This window comes from Chiloscyllium plagiosum, unplaced genomic scaffold (genome assembly GCF_037043375.1).
Source record: "Chiloscyllium plagiosum isolate Xiang-an unplaced genomic scaffold, Cpla_swu_hap1 HiC_scaffold_9, whole genome shotgun sequence".
In the NCBI taxonomy this organism is placed as follows: Eukaryota; Metazoa; Chordata; class Chondrichthyes; order Orectolobiformes; family Hemiscylliidae; genus Chiloscyllium; species Chiloscyllium plagiosum.
In genome coordinates this window covers 80,876,149-80,900,875 of record NW_028270147.1, presented here as the reverse complement: position 1 = coordinate 80,900,875, position 24,727 = coordinate 80,876,149, and the positions used below count along the sequence as shown (strand labels likewise).

The 24,727-nt window shown below is 43.4% G+C and overlaps 1 protein-coding gene across 5 annotated transcripts in view; it reads right to left on the bottom strand.

Moving 5' to 3' along the window:
* The window catches only part of LOC122554579 (eIF-2-alpha kinase GCN2-like), an 85,484-nt gene that overhangs the window by 44,533 nt on the left and 16,224 nt on the right, over positions 1 to 24,727 (bottom strand). For 4 of the 5 annotated variants that reach the window (XM_087990869.1, XM_087990868.1, XM_087990866.1 and 1 more), the window contains exons 4-13: positions 22,276 to 22,400; positions 15,430 to 15,489; positions 15,023 to 15,148; positions 12,395 to 12,496; positions 11,263 to 11,329; positions 10,649 to 10,737; positions 7,978 to 8,076; positions 7,623 to 7,700; positions 3,492 to 3,737; positions 1,851 to 1,935 (exon numbers count right to left, since the gene is read on the bottom strand). In XM_087990869.1, the coding sequence (XP_087846995.1) occupies positions 1,851 to 1,935; positions 3,492 to 3,737; positions 7,623 to 7,700; positions 7,978 to 8,076; positions 10,649 to 10,737; positions 11,263 to 11,329; positions 12,395 to 12,496; positions 15,023 to 15,148; positions 15,430 to 15,489; positions 22,276 to 22,400 (1,077 nt within the window). Of the gene's footprint in view, positions 1 to 1,850; positions 1,936 to 3,491; positions 3,738 to 7,622; positions 7,701 to 7,977; positions 8,077 to 10,648; positions 10,738 to 11,262; positions 11,330 to 12,394; positions 12,497 to 15,022; positions 15,149 to 15,429; positions 15,493 to 22,275; positions 22,401 to 24,727 lie in introns of all 5 variants that reach the window. The other variant, XM_087990865.1, reaches the window with a different exon arrangement.

Here is a 24,727-nt window from a genome sequence, read left to right as displayed (position 1 = left end):
AAGCAGGGTGTGTTTAGGAAAATAATGTGAGAAAACTCACTCGGTCACATGCAGAGAAATCCTGCATGAAACATGGCAAAATTGACACTTAGCCAATTTTTGGTTCAAGCCTCTGTGTGAGAGAAGCATTGTATTTACAATCATACAGCACAGAAACAGATCCTTCGGTCCAACTTGTCCATGCTGACCAAGCTTCCCAATTTAAACTTGCCCCACTTACCTGTGTTTGGCCAGTATCCCTCTACACCTTTCTTATTCATTTACCTGCACAATGTCTTTTAAATGTTGTAACTGTACCTACATCTACCACTTCCTCTCATTCCACACACAAACCATCATGTGCGTGAAAATGTTGCCTCTCATGTCTTTTTAAAATCTTCCTTCTCTCGCCTTCGTTTTGAACTCACCCATCCTAAGAAAAAGACCTTTGCTGTTCACTTTATCTATACCCCTCTATATAAACCTCCTATATTCCAGCGAAAAACGTCCCAGCCTATTCAACCTCTCCTTATAACTCAAACCCTCCAGTCCTGATAACATCCAGGTAAATCTTTGCGTTAACAATTTAATAATATCCTCCTTAACGTGGTTCTGGCATTTACAGGGGAACCTCGATTATCTGAATGAGACAGGCGGGCACTATTTCATTTGGATAATCGATTATTCGGTTAATCGATTAAATGCCTTTCCTCTGGGGCTCGGAGGTTTAAGAATCTGCTCACCGTTCAGGAGACTGCAGGAGCACACAGTGTGTGAGGCCCCGCCCCCAACACCACTCTCACCCGCTCCCGAACCCTCTCCAACACCTCTCCCGCCCCTACCCCACAACACCACCCCCACTCCCCAACACCGCCCCTGCCCAACACCAACCCCATGCCCCCCAACACCACCCCCGCACTCAAACACCGCTCAACACCACTCACCTCCCTGTCCACCCCTGCCCCCTCTCCGGGGCAGCTGGGCAATAAGCCTGCTGCTGCGGCCACCTTTGTGGGGTAAGTCTCCAAATAGCACGCACACAACCACACACACAACATTTTACTGAAACTTTCTGACAGGTTGCGCCTTTGCCCTGTGCAGGACAATGTTAGGGAGATTATCTGGGGAAGGGGTTTAGGGTACACCCTAAAAGTATGAGGAGAGGGAAAGAGGGTGGGAGGGCAGTCATTTGGAGACGGTGCCCGTTTAATCACTGTAAACAAAAGACGCAATCAGTATTGGAAACACGTCTTTGAGGTAATGTTTCTGTCGGGTCCTGGAGATCTCCTTCCGATAATCCGATTTACGGATAATCGGTAATCAAGGTTCCTCTGTATATGGAAAGTCTGGTTTAGCTTCTGACCAGTAGTGACCCCCCACTCCGAAAACTGTTGATCTCAGGGTATCGACCATGGTACTTTCAGTCAGCTCTAAACAAAATCTTAAAGCACAGAATTGTCTTTGTATTTAAACATCCTGGTAATACATTCTTACTGCCTGCTTTCTTAAAATAAAACATTTACAACCAATACCTTCTCAAAGCTGAGCATTCAAGCTGAACAAGCTGATACATTCAGTTGTTACAATTGACTAAGCTTTGTCTTTACTCATTATTGTTTCTGCACAGATAAAAGGCATACCAGTACAGACTTGCAAAACAAAGGCACAATGGCTTCAAGAACAAATGCCTGGCAAACCTTCCATTTTACACAAGTACACAATGTGATAACATAAGTTGCAACTGGATGCAATTTTTATTAACAATCATGCATTCCTCTCCTTCCATCTATGGCTCCCTTCCCACCCCCCCAAAGGTTTGCCTGAAGAGACTGCCCCTTTAACTGGATCAATAGCAGATTGAGACCACATACCATGCTTTTGAAATATCTGTCTAAGTTTCCTTTCAACATTTTGCCATGATCTGGATGATGAAATGGTAAAGGTCAGGTCCATGATCTGAAACGAAAAAAAAGGACACTCTTTCCTGCACAATTATTTCTTTTTGCAATTTCACTTAAGCTGAAATTAATTTTCACTCACCTCTGTCACCATTCCTTTGAAAAATTACATATAACTATGTCAATATTATGATTTCTTGCAACGTATTTTTTAAAAATGCTGACTGAAGGTTGGTATTACAATAGCTGGGGTTTATAACCAATTTCAATCCATAGGGCGGGCGGAGGGGGTATTTTAACCAAACGTGACAGGCTGGAAAACCACAGGTTTGGGCAATATGCTGGTCTGTATCCTACATAATAGTGACTCCAATAATAAATAAAATCAGATTGAATGTCAAACCTGCTTTGCACCCCAGTTCTGGTTAGAGCTCACTTTGTGTTGACAATTACAAAAATTGCAAATAAATACTATTTAGATTTTTATCCTCTAAAATAGATTAAGCAAAAGTGCATGACAAGCAAAGGGAAGGAAATGGAGTTGTATCATTGCATATGAAGAGAATGATGATCTGGTGGCTTTAAGAGGTCTGTTTTGACCTGGTTTCTTTTAGAGAGAGTTTGGGGAAAAAGGTGCTGAGCAGTCTATTAGAAAATAAACAACTTGTGAGATCTTGGGTATTTTTTACATGTTGGGAACAATAGAAGCAGCCTGAGTGGTTGTGGTCAAGCTCTCACACATCTAGGATTTTTGTAGTTAGCTTTGGACAGTTGTTGCTGGGATCTCAGCAGGATTGGAAAGAAGTGAATTTCTCCCAGCTGCTACACTCTCTCTCTCTCTCTAGGCTGTTGCTGCATGTAGAATAAGATAGAATCCCTACAGTGTGGAAACAGGCTATTTGGCCCAACAAGTCCACACCAATCCTCTGAAGAGGAACCCACCCAGACGCCTTCCCTACCTATTACTCTACATTTACCCCTGACTAAGGCACCTAACCTACACATGCCTGAACACTATGGACAATTTAGTATAGCCAATTCACCTAACTCGCATATCTTTGGTTTGTGGGAGGAAACCCAAACAGACACATGGAATCGAACCTGGGCCCCTGGCGCTGTGAGGCAGCAGTGCTAACCACTGAATCACCATGCCAACTCATCTCTTTCTTGCTGATAGGATTGCACATGAGACCATCTCTTTTTCTGAATTTACCTTTTTGCCGAGGGTGTGCTTATGGCATGCTACGTTATTGCAGCAGTTACTATTTGGTAGTAAAATAATCTATTATTCTGTTAAGTTTTCCAATAGAGTAAAGGCATTCCAAGTTCCTCTTTCTTTTGTTGTATTTTAACTATAGTGTTTGAATAAATTGAGTTTCGCTTAACGTCCAGTAGTTTGACCAATTGAATTGCATCTGGAATACAGCACCTCGCATTTACCTTTGAAATAAGATAAAGTTAGGGTCAAGGCTATTTTGAGGGGGTCTGGCCTGATCCATAACAAGAGTTAGCACTAACCCAGTCCAAATGTCCTACAGAGTATAATTTTAAACAAAAATCTTCACTTCGCACTACTGTCATGTTAACATCCCTTGCTCAAGTTCATGAGAGTACCTCACTTAGTGCATGATAGTAGGCAGATGCTTGATCCTTGGAGACTTTTCCAACAATCCGTTCAAAAATCAACTTGATGGTTTCTCTGTGTGTGTCTTTATCTGGTGATGAAAGGGTTTGATTCAATATTTCCTCCAGTCTCCTCCTTTCTTCAGACAGTAGGCCCATATCCTTGCTGTGAAGGATCTCCTCTGCACCGGGCCTCTTCTGGGGATCATCCTGCAGTAATTCTCGACACGTCTGTAACTAAGTTAAACATATTTATTAATCGTGCTGAACCTGTGCTGTCAGATTTATCAGAAACAGGAATCACCGAATTCAGTAAACACCACTCAAAATCAAATCATATCGATAGCACTGCAAAGAAGATAGCAGGGGAGTTCTCCCCAGAGCCCTGCCCAATATTTATCTTTCCATCAACATAAAAAAAAACAGATTATCTGGTCGATATCATGGTCATTAATAAATCTGATTGTGGAACTTGCTCTGCTCAAATTAACTTCAGATTTCCTTCATTCATCCAAAGATGTACAAGTTAGGTAAATTGGCCATGTTAAATTGCCCAAAGTGTTATGGGTCTGGGTGGGTTACTCTTCGGAGAGTCGGTGTAGACTGGCTGGGCCGAAGGGCCTGTTTCCACACTATAGGGAATCTAATCTAATCTAGCACAGCGATTACTTTAAAAGTACTTCATTAGGCTAAAGTCATGAGAAGTGCTATATAAATGCAAGAGCCTTCCTTTTCACTGTATCGATGGCAGTCACTCACTAACGAGAATGGTTCCCACCCAGGAAATTCCACATCTCTGGTCACGGGTTCTGTGAGGCTTTGTGTGGCTAATAAGCCCAATCTCCAGACACATGTTTGGCAGATGTTTCTGGGAAGTTAAACTGGTCTTGAGATCCCGGATATTCCTTTCTCCGGTTCCTTTTAGAGAGACATACAGTCATAGGGCATGGAAACAGACCCTTTGGTCCAACCCGCCTGTGCCCACCAGATATTCCAATCTGACCTAGTCCCATTTACCAACATTTTTCCCATATCCCTCTTAACCATTCCTACTTATATACCCATCCAGATGCCTTTTAAATGTAGTAATTGTAACAGCCTCCATCACTTCCTCTGGCAGCTCATTCCATACACACACCACCCTCTCTGTGCGAAAATATTGCCCCTCAAGTCCCTTTTAAATATTTCCCTTGCTATTGTTAGCCAACCAGGTCATGAGAATGAAATGAAAATAAAATACAGATGATGCTGGAAATCTGAAGAAAAAAGTGTTGGAGAAACTCAGCAGATCTGGCAGCATTGGTGCAGAAACAGTTTATGTTTTGAGTCATTCAGTCATAGAGAAGTACAACACGGAAACAGACCCTTTGGTCCAACTCGTCCTTGCCGACCAAATGTCCTAAATTCATCTAGTCCCATTTGCCAGCACTTGGCCCATATCACACCAAACCCTTCCTATTCATGTACCCATCTGACACACTTCCTATGTTCTCCTCTTGTTCAAGTGCTGTGTGAAGAAGGTTTGCTTTCCTGATGAAGGGCTTATGCCTGAAATGTCGATTCTCCTGCTTCTCAGATGCTGCCTGACCTGCTGTGCTTTTCCAGCAGCACACTCTCGACTCTGATCTCCAGCATCTGCAGTCCTCACTTTCTTCAGGTTTGCTTTGGCAGTCAGGACTCAGGCATACTGAGCACATGGCCAGCCCATTGGAAGTGGTCTTGGATGATCATAGCCTCGATGCTGGTGCTGGTAGCTGCTTCAAGGATGCTGACGTTAGTATGCCTGTCCTCCCAGCTGATGGAGAAATGAAGCTCAAACAGCATTGATACCACTTCTCAAGTGCCTTGAGTGGTGTCTATACGTAATCCAAGTTTCAGAGTCATATAGAAGAATATTCACTCTGTAATCCAGGTCAAAATAAAGCTAACTATAATTGACAATATACAAACATTTATGAGCTGCTGCAAACTGTAATGAGTCATCCAGAACTGTAATGAATCATCCAATTTAGGAATTGGCAAGTCAAGACTTTGGAAGGGCAGCATTATGCTGTGATGCTGAGGGGATAATGACAGTGAAGTGGGACAATTTCAAATATAACCTGGGATGGAAAGGGGTACTGCTGGGTACCTGGTGGAGGACTGAGTAGGATATTTTGCACCTCACCACCTTAGCCTCAATGGCAGAGGACAGTGGATAATGATGGTGGGTACAACTTAAGGTTGAACAGGCGCTGAGGGGGAGAATTGAAGATATTGACAATTGATAGAAGGTTGACCAGGAATGCAGACAGCCTGACTGGAGTTAACAGGGACAGCAACAGAACAAGGTACACAAAGAGTGGGCAGCATCTTGACCATCAGGTGGAACTTGGAACTCACCCACAGGAGAAAGTGAGGACTGCAGATGCTGGAGATCAGAGCTGAAAATGTGTTGCTGGAAAAGCGCAGCAGGTCAGGCAGCATCCAAGGAGCAGGAGAATCGACGTTTCGGGCATGAAGAAGGGCTCATGTCCGAAGTGTCGATTCTCCTGCTCCTTGGATGCTGCCTGACCGGCTGCACTTTTCCAGCAACACATTTTCAACTCACCCACTGGAGCACAACTTGGATAGCCATCTCCCACCAAACCAACAGTGCGCAACATGAGTGAAAAACAGCTGGCAACACATTCACTATGGGCAAAATAATCACCACTGAGTTTTGAGCTGTGGGGTGGGGTGGACATGTTTGCACCATGAGGCTGAGCCTGGATGGTAGTGGAGCACTGGTGATCACCCATCCTTGAACAAGTGCACACTCCTTTGTGAGACAGATAGAATGAAATTTCACCTCAAGAGAAGTGTGCACTCACAAATGATCACTCAGTCACACCCACAAGGTGACTGTAAGCAAGGAACATGAATGGGGCCAAGGGCCGATTACCAGACATTCACTTTACTTTTGTCCTCAATGATCTCCTTCCTAAAGTGTCAAGTCTTGACTGTATTTTAGTGTTGAAGGATCCCTAACATCTACTGCTTCTCCAAGAAGACAAATGCCTTGTCCCTATAACTTCTATCCTCCCTGTGTTGTGTGAGGAGGCTAATTAACTCTGACCTGGTAGCCATTTAAACAGGTATACGGTTAGAATGACAGTCAGTCAATCAGACATGTGACAATTGAAAGTGCAAAATATTTACAGACGTGAAAGTGCATTTTCTCTGCTGTGTTGCAATGTATGCGCCCTCAGAGTAATATGTTGCCCCTGCCCTCACTGTGTCGATGTGCATTGTCAAGGTATGCAGCTGGGCTGGATGTGACCTACTCTGCAGTGGATCCTGTTGGTCTCGAACAGTTGGGCTATATTAAATCTCTTGGCACTGCTGTTATGTTGCCCTTTGTCCACAAGGCTGTACTGAACCGGGCTGCTAACTGGGTCCCAACCGGATGTGCACGGTGGTGCTGCCTCCTTTCCCAGTCCACTAAAAATAGAGAGGCGTTGGTCCCCCTCACCACCAACCCGACCACCAACACCTCCTGGTCCCTTCCAGTCAAAGCAGGTGCCATTTTCCCCTTCTGGAGACATCACGTTCACAAAACCGCTGGAGCTGTAGGCTATGAGGAGCATTTTGTGGCTTTGCAGTGTTTGAAGAGGTATGCACAGTTGGGAGTTAAGGCAGTCCATTGAGAATAAACATCTGTCAGCGCACATCCAACTCTTGATGCAATTCGACAAATTTCCTCTGTTCAAAGAGACTTAGTCTTTGTAAGTAATCAATTGTAAGTAATCATCTTGGCAAGGGGGTCTTGAAAATTAAAGCTTACAATGTCAAAAGGGCTTCGTACATCCACCAAGCTAGCAATCCTTAAAAAGCTCTCAGGTTAGTGAGGCAAAGCTTTTTTAATGCTGACAGCCTTAATGTGATCATACAGCACCTCGAAGGTCTCTTGAAAAAACTTACCTATAACCAAAATTAAGCTAAAGGCCTGTGTTTTGCCAATTGCAATGCATTGTTTTGTAGATATTGAGGAATACTTGTTGTTCAGGTCAGAATGAGCGCTGTTCCTTCTTTCTTTGCACGATGTCATCATTCACTCACTTTAACTGCTCGAGTTGAACCTTAAATGGCTCAGTAACTCACCAAGCTCAACAATTCTGGATGCAGAAGTAAGGTCTTTGGCTTGTCAACAGAAAGTTCATGTAAATAGTTCTGTGAGTTCTGCAAAATAAATGGAGCAATCAAAATATATATTGAAAAGTGCTTTCAAAAAATGAAGTCTGTAATTCCAATAACAAAGATTTAATTCACTTTTGTTGTTATGGCTTTATCTTTAAAAAAAAAAATGCAAGGTCTACCGTACATTATGCACCATAAAAGATGAACATGCAAAACAAATGGTGCAATTGAAGATCAGTTATTCCAATGGAAATGGAAAATTAAACATCTTTAGTTTACAAGAATCTTTGAGTCACTTAGAGTAAAGTAAATTTCTTACACATTGTCCAATCCAATCCCGCCATTTCTGACGTTCCTGTGCTGTACACTGGAACAGCATGTCCAGTAGTACCATTCCAAAGCTGTACATATCAGCCTTCTACAGAAAGGACACATAGGTCAGCTTCACATTCAATTTCTAAGGCAGCAGAAACAGCAGTGCTGAGCATCAGAACCTGACCAAGTTATAAACACGACAAGCTGTGGCACAGCAGGACGGGAACTCAGCAAGCATCCTGTTCATCCTAAGGCATGCAATGCCAACCTTGCACCACTGGTAGTGGTCGAACCGATTATGCAGAGCAAGCTCTCAAGCAGCTATGGGCTGACCAGCAACAGCAGATTATTGTCGGAAGGTGATGCCCTGAAATGTTGTCTTTTACAAGGTTCATGAGGCAAGAATTCTGATGGGTTATAGGAAAATGCAGACAACTGGAGCATGGGCAGAAAGGACAGAGTTGTGGATATCAAACAAATGGTACCAGGTTGAAATATCAGTGGTAATTTTAATCAGGAAACTGGTGATATCATATCAGCTGTCTATTTAACAAGCTGTCTGATTATTTTGCTGAAAATGTGTTGCTGGAAAAGCACAGCAGGTCAGGCAGCATCCAAGGAACAGGACGTTTCGGGCATAAGCCCTTTCCAGCAACACATTTTCAGCTCTGATCTCCAGCATCTGCAGACCTCACTTTCTCCTGTCTGATTATTTTGCCCAGTAAAGTAGGTGGTGTGTATGATTAGATAGAGTGTAAAAAAGGGTGTGGACATAATCATGCCAGATGAGCTTGTGTTGCAGTATTCTCTCTCTGCCTAATCGAAACCTTGCAGAACTCAAAATGAACCAACTAATGGTTTCTAAGTTAACCCATCAAGATTGTAGATGCCCTTCAGACAGAACTGGAGGAATGTATAATATAGGACAAAGAAACGGCTGAGCAACTGAATACATACTTTGGTTCTGTCTTCACAAAACAGGACTCTTTGCGGAAAAGTTGGCGAATATAAGATTACCTGAGAGGCAAGAACTGAGGGAGATCAATATTAGTAGGGAAATGCTACTGGGAAAATTGAGGTGTTGGAAGGCAGATAAATTCCCAGGACCTGATAATCTAAATTCCAGGGAATTGGATCAAGAAAAAACAGATGTAATGGTGGCCATTTTCCAGGATTCTATAGACTCTGGAAGAGTCCCTGTTGATTGGAGGGTAGGTAATGCCACTCCAACATTCAAAAGGCAGGTAGACAGGAACCAGGAAATTATAGACCTATCATCGGTAGAGGGGAAAATTCGCGAATCCATTATAAAGGACTTTATAGCGGAGCATTTAGAAAACAGTGGCAAGATCAAAGCGAGTTAGCATACATTTATGATGGGGAAATCATGCTTGACAAATATGTTGGAATTCTATGAAGATGTAACTAGTAGAATTAACAAGGTAGGGCCAGTCAATGTGGTATATTTGGACTTCTAGAAAACGTTTGACAAAGTCCTATATAAGACATTATTGTGCAAGATTAAAGCACATGTGATTGTGGGAAGTATATTGAGATGGATAGAGAACTGATCGGCAGAGAGGAAACAAACAGCAGGAATTAATGGGTCCTTTTCAAATTGACAGGCAGTAACTAATGGGGTGCCAAAGGGATGGGTGCTAGGACCCTAGCTATTCACATTATAACTTAGTGATTTGGATGAGGGATCAAAATGTAAATCTCAATGTTTGCAGATGATACCAAGTTGGGTGGGAGGGTGAACTGTGACAAGGACACAGAGATCCTTCTGGACAGGCTGGGTGAGTGGGCAAATCACTGGCAGATGCAGTATAATTTGGATAAATGTGAGGTTATTCACTTTGGAAGCAAAAAACAAGACGGCAGATTACTACCTGAATGGCTGTAAATTGGGAGAGGGGAATGTGGGACCTGGATGTCCTTGTGCAGAGTCGCTGAAGGTGAGCATGTAGGTGCAGCAGGCGGTAAAGAAGGCAAATGGTATGTCGGCCTTCATTGTGAGAGGTTTTGAGTACAGGAGCAGGGATGTGTTGTTGCAGTAAGACAGAGCCTTGGTGAGATCATAACTAGAATGCTGTGTGCAGTTTTAGTCTCCTTTTCTGAGGAAGGATGCTCTTGCTCTCGAGGGAGTTCAGCCAAGGTTTACCAGGCTGATTCCGGGGATGACGGGACTGATGTATGAGGAGAGATTGACGAGGGTAGGATTGTTTTCACTAGAGTTCAGACGAGGGGTGGATGTCATAGAGATTTATAAAATTCAAACAGGACTAGACAGGGTAGATGCAGGGAGGATGTTCCCAATGGTGGGGGTGTCCAGAACCATGGGTCACAGTCTGAGGATTCTGGGTAGACCATTTGTGACAGAGATGAGGAGACATTTCTTCAACCACGTAATGGTGAGCCTGTGGTATTCATTACCATAGGAAGTAGTTGATGCCAAAACATTGAATGTATTCAAGAGGTGGCTAAGTATCGCACTTGGGGCGAATGGAATCAAAAGCCATGATCAGCCATGTGCAGAGTGATGACTGGCGGAGCAGGGTCAAAGGGCTGAATGGCCTCCTCCTACTCCTAAATTCTGTGTTTCTATTTTAACGTCAGTCCCCTTTGTGACAACGAAACAGAACATGTCCATGAAATAATGCAGTGGTACATACAGAGTCGTATGTGGCCTTGTGATGGCTTGCTTTAACTTCTGGAGCCAGGTATCCATAGGTCCCAATGTTTGCTGTGAGTTTCTCACTGTCTAATACAGGAAACAACACTATTAAAGGATTGCAAAAGGTAAGCTTGCTTCTAGTAAGAAAAACATGCCCACATTTGGAATGTGTGGTATTTAAAATATCATTTAAACATAATAAATTGAATGAAACATAACACTCAAGTTTTTTTTTAAATCCAAGCATTCAAAATGTTATACAGCACGTGAAAATTAAAAACTATTGAGAAAGTAGTATACTTTTCCTTAAAGCTAGCTGGTTTGTCCAAAAAGTAATACACAATGAAATCAAAATGTTACTACATTATATTGAATTAGTAATCTCTTCCATTCTGCATTTTGGAGGTGAAAATCAGCAAGTGTGCCTTATACATCAGATTTTACAGCATTGATCAAAATTAAAGCTTGTACAAAATTAGTCATGACCTTTTTGGTGTACACACATCATCTAATCTACATTTTCTATGCACTTTCAAGGGGTTCCTTGTGCACAATCTCTGGAAAGCAGTTATTTTGTTAAACATAAAGACAGCAGCAAAATTTACACATCACCTGTACTGAGCTCCATCTGTTGATCCATTTTGTGTATATAGGTGAAAGCTTTATGTTCTGCACATCCCTGAATTATGGAAAACAATGCATTTCTAATAAAAAATTATATCCTTGCACAAAGAAAGCTTCACTGAAATAAGCAACCTTTCTTTAGATATTTTTTTGTATACTGAACAGTGCAGTGGTAAAGGTTTTCTTGACTAAACTTCAGATGGGAAACATTTGTACGAGTTACAGGATGGATTTGACTACTTCAATAACACTACAGCAGCATTGTAACAATGACCGCATTCTTAACAAGGATAAGCGTAGGTAGCCTCAGTTATATTGTTTAAATGTACCATTATTTAATGATAGAACATGTTGTTCTGCACATAATTGGCATCTGATTGATTGGAAATTTTCTTTCAAACCAGTTGAAGGTAGAGCCAGCTCTTTTCAAACAATAAAAGTTGAACATCAGAAGATAATTCGATTCTGTTAAGTTTGAATTGTTAAAAGATTATGCAGTGCTACTCCAACCCGTAGAAACAATGTCAAACATTGCAGTAATTAGATTAGATTCCCTACAGTGTGGAAACAGGCCTTTCGGCCCAACAAGTCCACACCAACCCTCCAAAAAATAAGCCACCCAGACCCACTTTCCTCTGACTAATGCACCTAATTTATCATGGCCAATTCACCTGACCTGCATATCTTTGGATTGTGGGAGAAAACCAGAGCACTCGGAGGAAACCCACGCAGACATGGAGAGAACATGCAAACTCCACACAGACAGTTACCTGAGGTGAGAGTCAAACCCAGAGGTCCCTGGCATTGTGAAGCAGCAGTGCTAACCATTGCGCCACCATATTGCCCACATGGGGTGGTTTGTGTTACATTGTATATCTTGTATCACCACAATGCAGGAAACAGCACCTCATTGATCCAAGCTCTGCAGTACAATGAGCGTTTGTGAACTACGGTTTAATAAAGATGCTCATGATTCAAGAGGTGTATGCTTAACTATAATGGCAAAATGTACTGTGAAAGCTCCTTAATATCTAAAATGAACACAACAGAATATGGAAGTTAAGTTGTAAGTAGAAATGGCAAATTTTTTTAAATATGCAAATATACCAAGACACATTACCTGAGATGTACAGAATCTAGACAAACCAAAATCTCCGATTTTCACGCTTCCATCTTGGTCAATAAATATGTTTCCAGGCTTCAAATCTCGATGTATAACACCCTTTTGAAATAAGAAAATAACTATTTTAATCAATCTTTATCACTGAAGCCCCAGTTTTTTCTACAACAAGAAGATGCTCAATATTTCAAAATTGCAAGATGATTTGAGGGAGGATATGGGGAGAAAGCGAAGATTGAGTCAGATAATCTGCCATGATCATAATGAATGACAGAGCATATTGAAGGGCCAAATGGTCTATTCCTACTCCCATTTTCTATATTTCTCTCCTGCTCAATGGAGAGCCAGTGAAGGATCCATACTGCTTCCTTTCGTTAAGGCTCAGTGGGCTACAGGGGACTAAGACAACGGTGGGGCCAGCTATCGGTATATCTCCTCAAATCAAGGCCCTGACGGCAGGAGCCAATCAGAAGCCAGCAGTTCTTGCACTCACCTTCACCATATGGAAGACCACGACTGCTGTAAGGGCTGGCTCTGAGGTCTCAGGATCAGCAGAGCGAACAACGACTGAGGTAAACTAATGTGGGTAGGGGTGGATGTCACAGTGAGGGTTCGGAAGGGTGCAGCAGGCTCAACAGCAAGGAAAAGGAGGTGGAGCTCAGTAGATATCATGGGCCTTCCTGCTCAAATCATAATTCTGGGGGAGGCAGGGTTTAGCTATGTCACTAGTTAGGTTGGAGTCACACCTGGCACAAAGGAAGAGGGTTGTGGTTGTCGAAGGTCAGTCATCTCAGCTCCAGAACGTCTCTGCAGGAGTTCCTCAGGGTAGTGCCCTAGGCCTAACCATCTTCAGCTACTTCATCAATGACCTTCCCTCTATCAGAGGGCCAGAATTGGGGGTGGTCACTGATGATTGCACGACGTTCAGCACCAATCTCGACTCCTCCGATACTGAAGTAGTCTATGTTCAAATGCAACAGGATTTGGACAATATCTAGGCTTGGATTGAGAAGTGGCAAGTAAAATTCATGCCACACAATGCCAGGCAATGGCCATCCCCAAAACAATCTAACCTACTGTCCATTGACACTCAATGGTGTTACCATCATTCAATCCCCTGCTCTCAACATCGTGGGAGTTACCATTAACGGGAAACTCAACCGGACTAGACATATAAATACAATGGCTACAAGAACATGTCAGAGGCTTGGAATACTGCTGCAAGTGACTCACCTGTTGACTCCCCAAAGCCTATCCCCCATCTACAAGGTATGTGTCAGGAGTGTAATGTAATACTCCCCATTTTCCTGGATGAGTGCATTTCCATCAACACTCAAGAAGCTTGATATCATTCAAAACAAGCAGCCCACTTGATTGGTACACATCCACAAGCATCCACTCCCTCCACTACCGACTCACATTCACTGCAATGCACTCTGGAAATTCACCAAAGATCCTGAGACAGCACCTTCTAACCCCATCCCACTTCCATCTACAAGAACGCTGGCAGCAGATATCTAGGAACACCTGCAAGTTCCCCTTCAAGCCACTAACAATCCCGACTTGAAAATATATCGTTGTTCCATCACTGTCACTGGGTCACAATCCTGAAGTTCCCTCCCTCAGGGCATTGAGAGTCTTCATACAGCTGCTCACCGCCACCTTCTCAAGGACAACTAGGGATGAGAAATCAATGCTGGCCCAGCCAGTGATGCCCATGTCCCAATAGTGAATAAATAAAGTACAATGATTAAAGCCATTCCTGCATTCAAGCTTGCTACCAAAGAGAACACAATATTCCATCCAGAGAATCAAAATAGTGGGTAATCAACCTGGAAGGAATTTAATAAAAGTTTGCCACCAGGCTCTGTGCTATATTTACTGACTTAGATAAAACTAGGAGGAAGTGAGGACTGCAGATGCCAGAGATCAGAGTCATAAAGTGTGGCGCTGGAAAAGCACAGCTGGTCAGGAGAAGGAAAATCGACGTTTCGGGCATAAGCCCTTCATCGTGACACAAAAAATGGTTGCACAAAGTGTACAGAATGACAGTGAGACATGAATAGTTGAAGTCGGCAGCATACATTTGGCGGGTGGCTTTGCATACAGGAAAATATGAGGGCAACCATTTTGTACAAATGGTGAGAAAAATCTAGGAACACTAGCGGTCTTAGTAATCCATGTTGACAGGTCATTAAAGTGTATTTGTCAGACAAAACATAATCAAAAAGGCTAATGGAATATTAATCTTTATATGTGAAGGACTTGCTTTTGGAGTCAGCGTCTTTTCTTACAGCAGCACCAAGCTTTGATGAAACAACATCTGGCACCTTAGCTTAAAAAAAAAACACTAATTCCTCTCCACCAAACATCATTATGTAACACACCAGGCTCTGTCAAAGATGTTATGCAAACACTTGTTATCCATGTGTGAGAAAAGACATAGCTTGACTTCTTTCGACATCTTTTCAAAAAGTCTTGCAGTTCACATGGTGCTTTGCTCTCTCCTCCTCTGTGCCTGTAACATTGCCTCGGAATGGGTCACACGAACCCTCAGCTACTGTTCAATGACACTGCTTTTTAAAGTCACGTTACTGTGGGTTAGAGTGAAATACTCAATCAAAGTACCTGACTATGGATGTATCTCAAGCCTTGAAGCATCTCCTTGATGATCTTCAAACAGCTTTTGAAGTTGCTGTCTGCTTGGCTGTGGTTTTCGATCCATTTCTCAAGGGTCATCTTGCAAAAATCCATCTGAATCAAGCACCGGTGAAACACATTGCAGGAAAAAAAAAAGAAACTAAATCATAGTTTCATTTGCAGTCATTAATGAAACAGATCTACAAATTCTGTTGACTTATACAACACCAAGATAGAAACTAGGCTGCCAGAACTAAAGAAGGAACCAATATTACACAAAGTCTTTAGTCGAATTCAGCTACGGGTTGCCGAAGTCTTGCAGGATTTTTTCAGAAAGCCTTACCCATAAACAGAAAATACAGAGAAACTAAAGATTCATTTTTGTTGCTCCTTACCTTAATAAAAAGAAACCTAAGCTTCTTCAAATTTTTGTCGTCAGGGTGCTTTAAAGCATTCTGCTAGAATAAAATAGAGACTTTACTATCCATAGAAGAAATCATGTGAACAATTCAAGTATTTGATGTGCAGTATAATAATTAGGACTTGCAGTCATCCATTCTCCACGCTTGTCACTAATACCTGAATCAGGACTACAAATAATGTTTTCTATTCGTTTGGACGTTGATTGGTTGAAAACCCCCAATTTGTTTGTAAGATTTCAACAGGTGGATTAGCCATGCCAAAATGTCCTGTAGTGCCCAGGAATTTGCAGGCTGAATGGGTCAGTCATGGGAAATGCAGGCTTTCAGGGATAAGGTAGAGGGTGGGTCTGGTTGGAATGCTCTTCAGAGGGTCAGTGTAGACTAATGGGCCAAACAGCCTGCTTCCACACTGTAGGGATTCTAGGAAAATCTTCCTAATCATTTTCTTCAACATATGTTGCAGGTAATACGATGTCTGCGTTTTAAGAAATGGTGCTGCTTTACAAACTAAACCACATCCCATTTAATCACACACACTTAAGTTAACATGATTAATTTTCTCAATTTTTAGCAAATCCGCCCACTTAATTAAACATTGTGTTCAAATCCATAATAGGTCAATTTCCAGTCAATTTCCCTAATGTATTGCTGCTCATGCACCAAATTTTACTTTAACCGGACTGTCAAATCCACTAACTCTGCAGTACATTGACCCCTAAGCAGGGACTAGACTCGCAGTTTGGCAAGAAAGATCGCCATGTCTTTGATTCTGAAATCAGCAATTTTTCCATTCAAGTCAATTCCTGACTTTTTTCTATTCCCAGATAGCTAGCCAACTGTGCAGCTTATAATGATGCAATGAAGGATTAGCAATGTTAGACAGAGTTCTTGCACATTTCTATTGAAGTCAGTTAATCATGCAACCCATTTAATGTTAACGTGATGTGATTAACTGGCTGTAGCATTCCCAATCCAATTTTGCTTCTTCGATAGAATTCCCCATTCTACAGTTGCTAGCAGTAGTCTGAAACTTTGTCTAAGTCATAGCCTCTGGACTGATCATATGTAGCATTGCAGGAAGGAATAGTAATTACAACCCTGAATGGGAATATGAATTTACTTTTACCTGCTTTATGAAACGTTCAGGAAAGGGAGATGGCACCTAGAATTGGCGGCAAAGTGTTGGCTGCAGCAATGGTGGACTGGGGACTGGCTGCGGTAGGCCTGGACCACAGATCTTGCTTAGTTCCTGTAGCAGTGTTTGGGACTTTCTTTTTATGTGTCCGTACCTCAAAATGGTGCTGGATTGTGGCAGCAGAACACTTTTCACTGTATCTCCCTAGATATATATGTGATAATAAATAATTCATTCATTCATGTATAAATCTGCATATCAAATGCCAAGAGAGTTAACTGATTGACAGAACACCTCCATCCAGTCTACTTCTGTTCTCACGGGAGAACCCTACTTTTACACTTTCTGGCAGGAACCCTTGCAAAGTGGTCAGAAGTAGAAAATCTCACTCTGTAGCCAGGAGGCACTGGGATTAGTATTGTTTCCACAGCTTCCAAATTAGGGAACAGCTAATCAAACTCAAGATATAGCGAGCTCCTTTTCAAGTTCGGGCAGCGGGAGTAGAGAGCGGATGAAGTGAAGCCTGCTGGGAAGATAAGTGATTTTTTTTTCAGTTGGTGCAAACTAAACCAGAGACCCTACACCGTAGGGCCTCCCTCCCATCCATCTCCTCTAACTTTAATAAGAGTCCGTAGACTCAGGTAAGTTTTTCAGGTTTTCTCTTTTTTTTTCTCTTCCTTGTTTAGTCCCGTGTAGCCTTTCAGATTAGCGGGGTATGGATGTTAGGGCAGTTGCATGTTCCTCCTGCAGAATGTGGCAGGTGAGAGACACGACACACGACACACGACTCCGCTGACCACATCTGCGGAAATTGCACCCAACTCCAGCTCCTCGAAAACCAAGTTAGGGAACTGGAGCTGGAGCTGGACGAACTGCGGATCATCCGGGAGGCTGAGGGGGAAATTGAGAGGATGTACAAGGAGGTGGTCACTCCTCAGGCGCAGGATAAGGACCGCTGGGTTACAGTCAGGGGACCAACAGACAGAGCAGGGATCCCATGTGGCCGTTCAGCTCAGCAGTAAGTATACCGTTTTGGATACTGCCGGTGGGGACAGCCCACCAGGGGAAAACCATAGTTGCCAAGTCCCTGGCAGTATGGCTCAGAAGGGGAAGGGGGAGAATAGAAAAGCACTAATGGTAGGGGACTCAATAGTAAGACTGATTGACAGGAGATTTTGTGGTCAGGAACAGGATTCCCGGGAGGTATGTTGCCTTCCAGATGCCAGGGTCCAGGAAGTTGCCACTCGGGTTTACAAGATTCTTAAGGAGGAGGGTGAGCAGCCAGAAATCGTGGTACATATTGGCACCAATGATATAGCCAGGAAAGGGATTGTGGATCTGAAAAGTGACAACAGAGAGCTAGGTTGGAAGCTGAAGAACAGGACAAGTAGAACCACGCTGAGATCATGGTGCCATGAGACAGTGAGGTGAGGAACAGTCAGCGAGTGCAGCTTAACACATGGCTGTGCAGCTGGTGCAGGAGGGAGGGCTTCAGATGCTTAGATCATTGGGATGCCTTCTAGGGAAGGTGGGACCTGTACATGAAGGACGGGTTGCACCTGAACTGGAGGGGCACAAATGTCCTGGGTGGGAGATTTGCTCGTGTCGTTCAGGAAGGTTTAAACTAATTTGACAGGAGGGTGGGAACCAGAGCTATATATCCGAGAGGGGGGTAGTTGTAGATGGGGCAGTAACAGAATGTAGTGAATCCATCAGGGTGCTTTTTCATGTGATGAAATAAAGGGATTGGTTAAAGTGTGTCTGCTTTAACGCAAGGAGTGTCAGAAATAAGAGTGACGAACTTAGAGCATGGATCAGTACTTGGGACTATGATGTTGTAGCCATAACAGGAGACATGCGTTTCACAGGGGCAGGAACGGTTGCTAGATGTTCCAGACTTTAGAAAGTTTAAAAAGAACAGGTTGAGTGGAAAAAGAGGAGGGGGGTATAGCATTACTAATTAGGGAATGTATCACAGCTACAGAAATGAAGGTGGTCGAGGAAGGTTTGTCCAGAGTCAGTATGGTTGCAAGTTAGGAACAGCAAGGGAGCAGCCACCTCATTGGCGATTTTCTACAGACCCCCTAATAGCAGTAGGGAGATTGAAGAATTCATAGGTCAACAGATTTTGGAAAAGTGCAGGCGTAGCAGGGTTGTTGTTATGGGGTGTCTTCAACTTTCCCAACATTGACTGGAACGTCTTTAGTGCAGATAGTTTGGGTGGAGCCGTTTTGTCAGGTTTGTTCAGGTGGCTTTCCTTACTCAGTATGTAAACAGGCCGATGAGGGGAGAGGCCATTTTGGATTTGGCGCTTGGCAATGAGCCAGGACAGGTGTCAGATCTTGCGGTGGGAGAACACTTTGGTGACAGTGACCATAACTGCCTCACATTTACCATAGCCATGGACAGGGAAAGGAGCAGTTACCAAGGGAAGATATTTAATTGGGGAGAAGGAAATTATGACACTATCAGACAGGAGTTGGGAAATACAGACTGGGAGCAATTGTTCCACAGAAAGGGCACAACGGACATGTGGAGACTATTTAAGGTGCAGTTGTTGCGAGTGATGCATAAATTTGTTCCTCTGAGACAGGCAAGAAGGGGCAAGTTTAAGGAGCCTTGGATGACGAGAACAGAGGAGCGTCTCGTCAAAAAGAAGAGCGCAGCTTACATAAGGTGGAGGAAGCAAGGGCATGGTACAGCTTTAGAGGATTACAGACTTGCTAGAAAGGAGCTCAAAAATGGACTGAGGACAGCCAGGAAGGGGTACAAAAAAGGTTTGGCAGGAAAGATTAGGGAGAGTCCAAAGGCATTTTACTCATACGTGAGGAATAAGAGAATGATCAGGGAGAAGGTAGGGCTGGTCAGGGATAGTGTAGGGAACTTGTGCGTGGAATCTGAGCATATAGGGGAAGCCCTAAATTAAATTTTTGTTTCGGTTTTCACTAAGGAAAAGGACCTTGTTGTGAATGAGAACTTTGACGAACCGGGAAACAGTTTTGAACAGATCAAGATTGATGAAGTTGATGTGCAGGAAAGTCTGGCAAACATTAGGATTGATAAGTCCCCAGGGCCAGACCAAATTTATCCTAGGTTGTTCCAGGAAGCGAGAAAGGAGGTTGCTAAGTCATTGGCGAAGATCTTTGCCTCCTCACTCTCCAAGGGAGTCGTAGCGGAGGATTGGAGGGAGGCGAATGTTGTTCCTCTCTTCAAGAAGGGGAACAGGGAAATCCCTGGCAATTACAGACCAGTCAGTCTTATGTCTGTGGTCAGCAAGGTTTTGGAAATAATTCTGAGCGATAAGACGGATGACTATTTGGAAAAGCACAGTGTGGTTAAAAGCAGTCAGCATGGCTTTGTGAGGGGCAGGTCATGTCTCACAAATCTTATTGAATTCTTTGCGGAGGTGACGAGACAGGTTGAGGAAGATCAGTGGATGTGGTGTATATGGACTTCAGCAAGGCATTTGGTAAGGCTCCCCAGGATAGGCTCATTCATAAAGTCAGGAGTTATGGGATACAGGGAGACTTGGCTGTCTGGATGCAGAATTGGTTGGCTGACAGAAGGCAGAAAGTGGTTGTACATGGAAAGTATTCTGCCTGGAGGTCAATGGTGAGTGGCGTCCCGCAGGGCTCTGTTCTTGGGTCTCTGCTCTTTGTAGCTTTTATAAGTGGCTTAGATGAGGAGGTTTAAGGGTGGGTTAGTAACAAAGGTTGAAGGTGCCGTTGTTAGTATCGAGGACTACTGCAGGCTGCAGTGCGACATAGATAGGATGCAGAGCTGGGCTGAGAAATGGCAGATGGAGTTCCACCTGGATAAATGAGAAGTGATGCCTTTTGGAAGGTCGAACTTGAATGCTGAATATAGGATTAAAGACAGGATTCTTGGCAGTGTGGAGAAACAGCGGGATCTTGCTTTTCAAGTGTATACATCCCTCAAAGTTGCCACCCAAGTGGATAGGGTTGTTAAGAAAGCATATGGTGTTTTGGCTTTCATTAACAGGGGGATCGGGTTTAAGGGCCGCAAGGTTTTGCTGCAGCTCTACAAAACCCTGGTGAGACCACACTTGAAATATTATGTCCAGTTCTGGTCGCCCTATTATAGGAAAGATGTGGAGGTTTGGAGACGGTGCAAAGGAGGTTTACCAGGCTGCTGCCTAGACTGGAGGGCTTGTCTTATGAAGAGAGGTTGGCTAAGCTCGGACTTTTTCGCTGGAGGGAAGGAGGAAGGGAGGTGACCTGATCGAAGTGTACAAGGTAATAACAGGCAATAGACAGTCAGAGACTTTTCCCCAGGGCAGGAATGACTGGTACGAGGGAGTCATAGTTTTAAGGTGGTAGGAGGAATGTATAGAGGAGACGTTAAAGGTAGGTTCTTTACGCAGAGAGTTGTGAATGCACGGAATGCGTTGCCAGCGGTGGTGGTGGAAGCAGAGTCTTTGGGACATTTAACCGAATGCTGGACATGCACATGGTCAGCAGTGAATTGAGGGAAGCGTAGGTTATTTTATTTTCGATTAGGATTAATCCTTGGCACAACATCGTGTGCCAAAGGGCCTGTACTGTGCTGTACCTTTCTACGTTATATGAAGGAGCTAGGATTTAAAATTATATAGAACAAAAGGAGGCCATTTGATCTATCACATTCATATTAGGTTTTTAAAAAAAAGTTCATAATTACTTATTCTTCATCACTTATTCCCCATTGTCCTATAAATATTTCCTTTCACGTACTGATCTAATTCCCTTTTCAAATTTATTTTGAATCTACTTTCTCCATCGTTGCAGAAAATGCATTAAACATCATAGCAACTCTCTACATAAAAGCAATTCTCCTGATGTTTGTCGTGATCCTTTTGCAAATTAGCCTAAATCTGTGCCCTGTGCCAATGAACCAAATGCTACTGGAACATAGAGAAGTCCAGTTCTGAGAGAGAGATAGATCTTCCTGTTCTGGAACTATTAATTGCATATAACCTCAATGCCTGCTGAATAACCAGAGTAAGGAAAATTTTCCCTCTGTGCTTAGTTTACAAAATAACTATTAACTGCTTTGTATTTCTTCTCATTTGCACTATCAAAGTCCTTCACTTTTTCGAAAATGTTTAAGTCTTTTTTCTAGACCCTCTTCAGAAGTGAAGTCCTGCCAGCAATCAAGTAAATCTCTTCTATATCCTCACCAAGACCTTGATGTTCTTCTTGATGTGTCTCGAAATGGATGCATTTCCACACTAGACGTGAGGGAGCTTTAGAAGCAGAGGGTTTGGTTTGCGACAAAATGCCTTGAGGTTCCTTCAGGCACCTGCAGGGGGTGCCCATCCAACAATGGCAGGCAGCCATTCTATACAACTGGATGTTCATTTGTGCGCCCACTGCTGGGGTCTCTTCTGATGACTGCCAGCCAAGTGTCTGGTGCCAGTTTGGCAGCAGCTGGCTTGGGGATGGGATGGGGTGGGGTGGGGGGTGGGTGAGAGATACAGTTGCAGCTGGCAGGCTTCCTGTGCTAAACCTTCCCCAAATGAGCCGAAGCCCCCAATGGGCCACAGTTACACTAGTCACCTCACAGTGGTGACCTCCCAACTGTGGCCAAAGTTTGTTTTTAGTCAGAGATGGTCACCCTCGCTCCTCCTCACTGACCACCAATCACCGACGGGCGAACTGCAGAACTTGGGAGGCACCACTTACCTCAGTTGCTTGAACTTCACTAAGGTGTTCAGACACAGTGCTTCCCGTCTCCAATTGCCTGGCAACATCTGCTGGAAGTTTCTGCTTTGTAACTGGAGATATTGAAGCTTGATCATCTTCGTCGCCTGAAAAAGAAACATTAGATTTGAGAACAGACGGTGTCAATCATAAAACACCCCCTGCTACGTCACAGCATGCTGTCAGCAATTGAAAGCCAGACTTTAACTCACTCAAACCCAGACAATGACACAGAATTCAAAGCTTGCTGTCTGACATTTCAGGACGTTCTCTGATAAAAGGTCACAGACCTGAAAAGTTAGCACGGTTTCCTGAAAAGTTAGCACGGTTTTCTCTCGCAAAGCCACCAGAAACGCGAAACACTTCCGGCATTTTCCGTTTCAGCATTCCTGCATCTGCAATGTTTTGCTTATCTCCTATAACTATGTTAGTTTAAATGGGAATCAGCTAGGTATTTTGAAATAGGAAATATAAAGGGCTTTCAGGAAAGGACAGAGGAATGAAACCAGCTGAAAAGCTAGCACCAGTACATGCACAAAGTCCTTCTGTGCTCTCATTCAACAGAAGCAGAATAAATACAATTTGACGTGAACAACATCAACCTGTTTTGTCAAGTTTTCAACAGACACCTGGATGCCAATCTGCTTCCCCAAACTATGCAAAAGAAATATGTTTTAATCATTTGGCATGTTTTTTGCTCTGGGACAGATAAACAACATTTTAATGATGAGCACTGACCATTCCTCCTACAAATAGCTAACCCGAGAATGCAACTTTTAAAAAAAAAAGTTTTGTGATTTACACATGAAAGAAGTGAAACTATCACTGTATTCTAACAGATGAAAGGCTTAACAGACAATCGACTTTTTAATGTACAATTTCAGTAACATCACACTGTAGATTTTTGCTATAAATTCTGTGTGTTAGGATTGAGCCCTCCACTATCACCTGATGAAAGAGCGGCGCTCTGAAAGCTAGTGTGCTTCCAATTAAACCTGTTGGACTGTAACCTGGTGTTGTGTGATTTTTAACTTCCTGCAAATAGGAATTTTATTACATTTAATGTTGACTTTTAGAGAAGTCCAATACTGACAGAGGGATAGATATTCCTGTTCTGAATGCTATTAATTGCCTATAACCTCAGTACCTCCTCAATAACCAGAGTGAGGAAAACTTTCTCTCCGTGCTTAATTTACAAAGTAACTGCTTTGTGTCATGTGAACTGATGGCGAGTCAGCAGAGCCTACCCGACACCAATATTAGGAGACACAATGCAATTGTGTTCCATCTGAATGTTGCTGATAAGCTGCAGGAACCAGGTAGATACTCCAATGCAGCTTGCCAGTTGTTGAAGGTAGACAAGCAGGAGGCTGGAAGAACACAGCATCAGGAGGTGGAGAAGTCAACATTTCGGGTGTAACCCTTCTTCAGTTGTCCAAGGGCGGGAAACCAGTTGGGGGTGAAGGAGGTATTGCAGCTCAGTGAGTGGGGGGTGGGGGGGGGGCAGGGAGTTGGGACCAGTCCAGTGGGTAGAAAGCACAGAGGCACAAGTCAGGAATGGTCTTTGGATTTTATGGGAACACCCTAGCAGAATGAAGGAAACAGTATTAAGGAACTGGCTATGACTTGGCAACTCACTCAAAGTGTCAAGCATGAGCCATAGAGAAGTACAGCATGGAAACAGACCCTTCGGTCCAACCCGTCCATGCCGACCAGATATCCCAACCCAATCTAGTCCCACCTGCCAGCACCCGGCCCATATCCCTCCAAACCCTTCCTATTCATATACCCACCTAAATGCCTCGTAAACGTTGCAATCGTACCAGCCTCCACCACATCCTCTGGCAGCTCATTCCACACACGTACCACCTTCTGCGTGAAAAAGTTGCCCCTTAGGTCTCTATTATATCTTTCTCTTCTCACCCTAAACCTATGCCCTCTATTTCTGGACTCCCCGACCCCAGGGAAAAGACTTTGTCTATTTATCCTATTCATGTCCCTCATAATTTTGTAAACCTCTATAATGTCACCCCTCAGCCTCCGACGCTCCAAGGAAAACAGCCCCAGCCTGTTCAGCCTCTCCCTGTAGCTCAATCCTCCAACCCAGGCAACATCCTTGTAAATCTTTTCTGAACCCTTTCAAGTTACACAACATCTTTCCGATAGGAAGGAGACCTAAATTGCACGCAATATTCCAACAGTGGCCTAACCAATGTCCTGTACAGCCGCAACATGACCTCCCAACTCCTGTACTCAATACTCTGACCAATAAAGGAAAGCATACCAAACGCCTTCTTCACTATCCTATCTACCTGCGACTTCACTTTCAAGGAGCTATGAACCTGCACTCCAAGGTGTCTTTGTTCAGCAACACTCCCTAGGACCTTACCATTAAGTGTATAAGCCATGCTAAGATTTGCTTTCCCAAAATGCA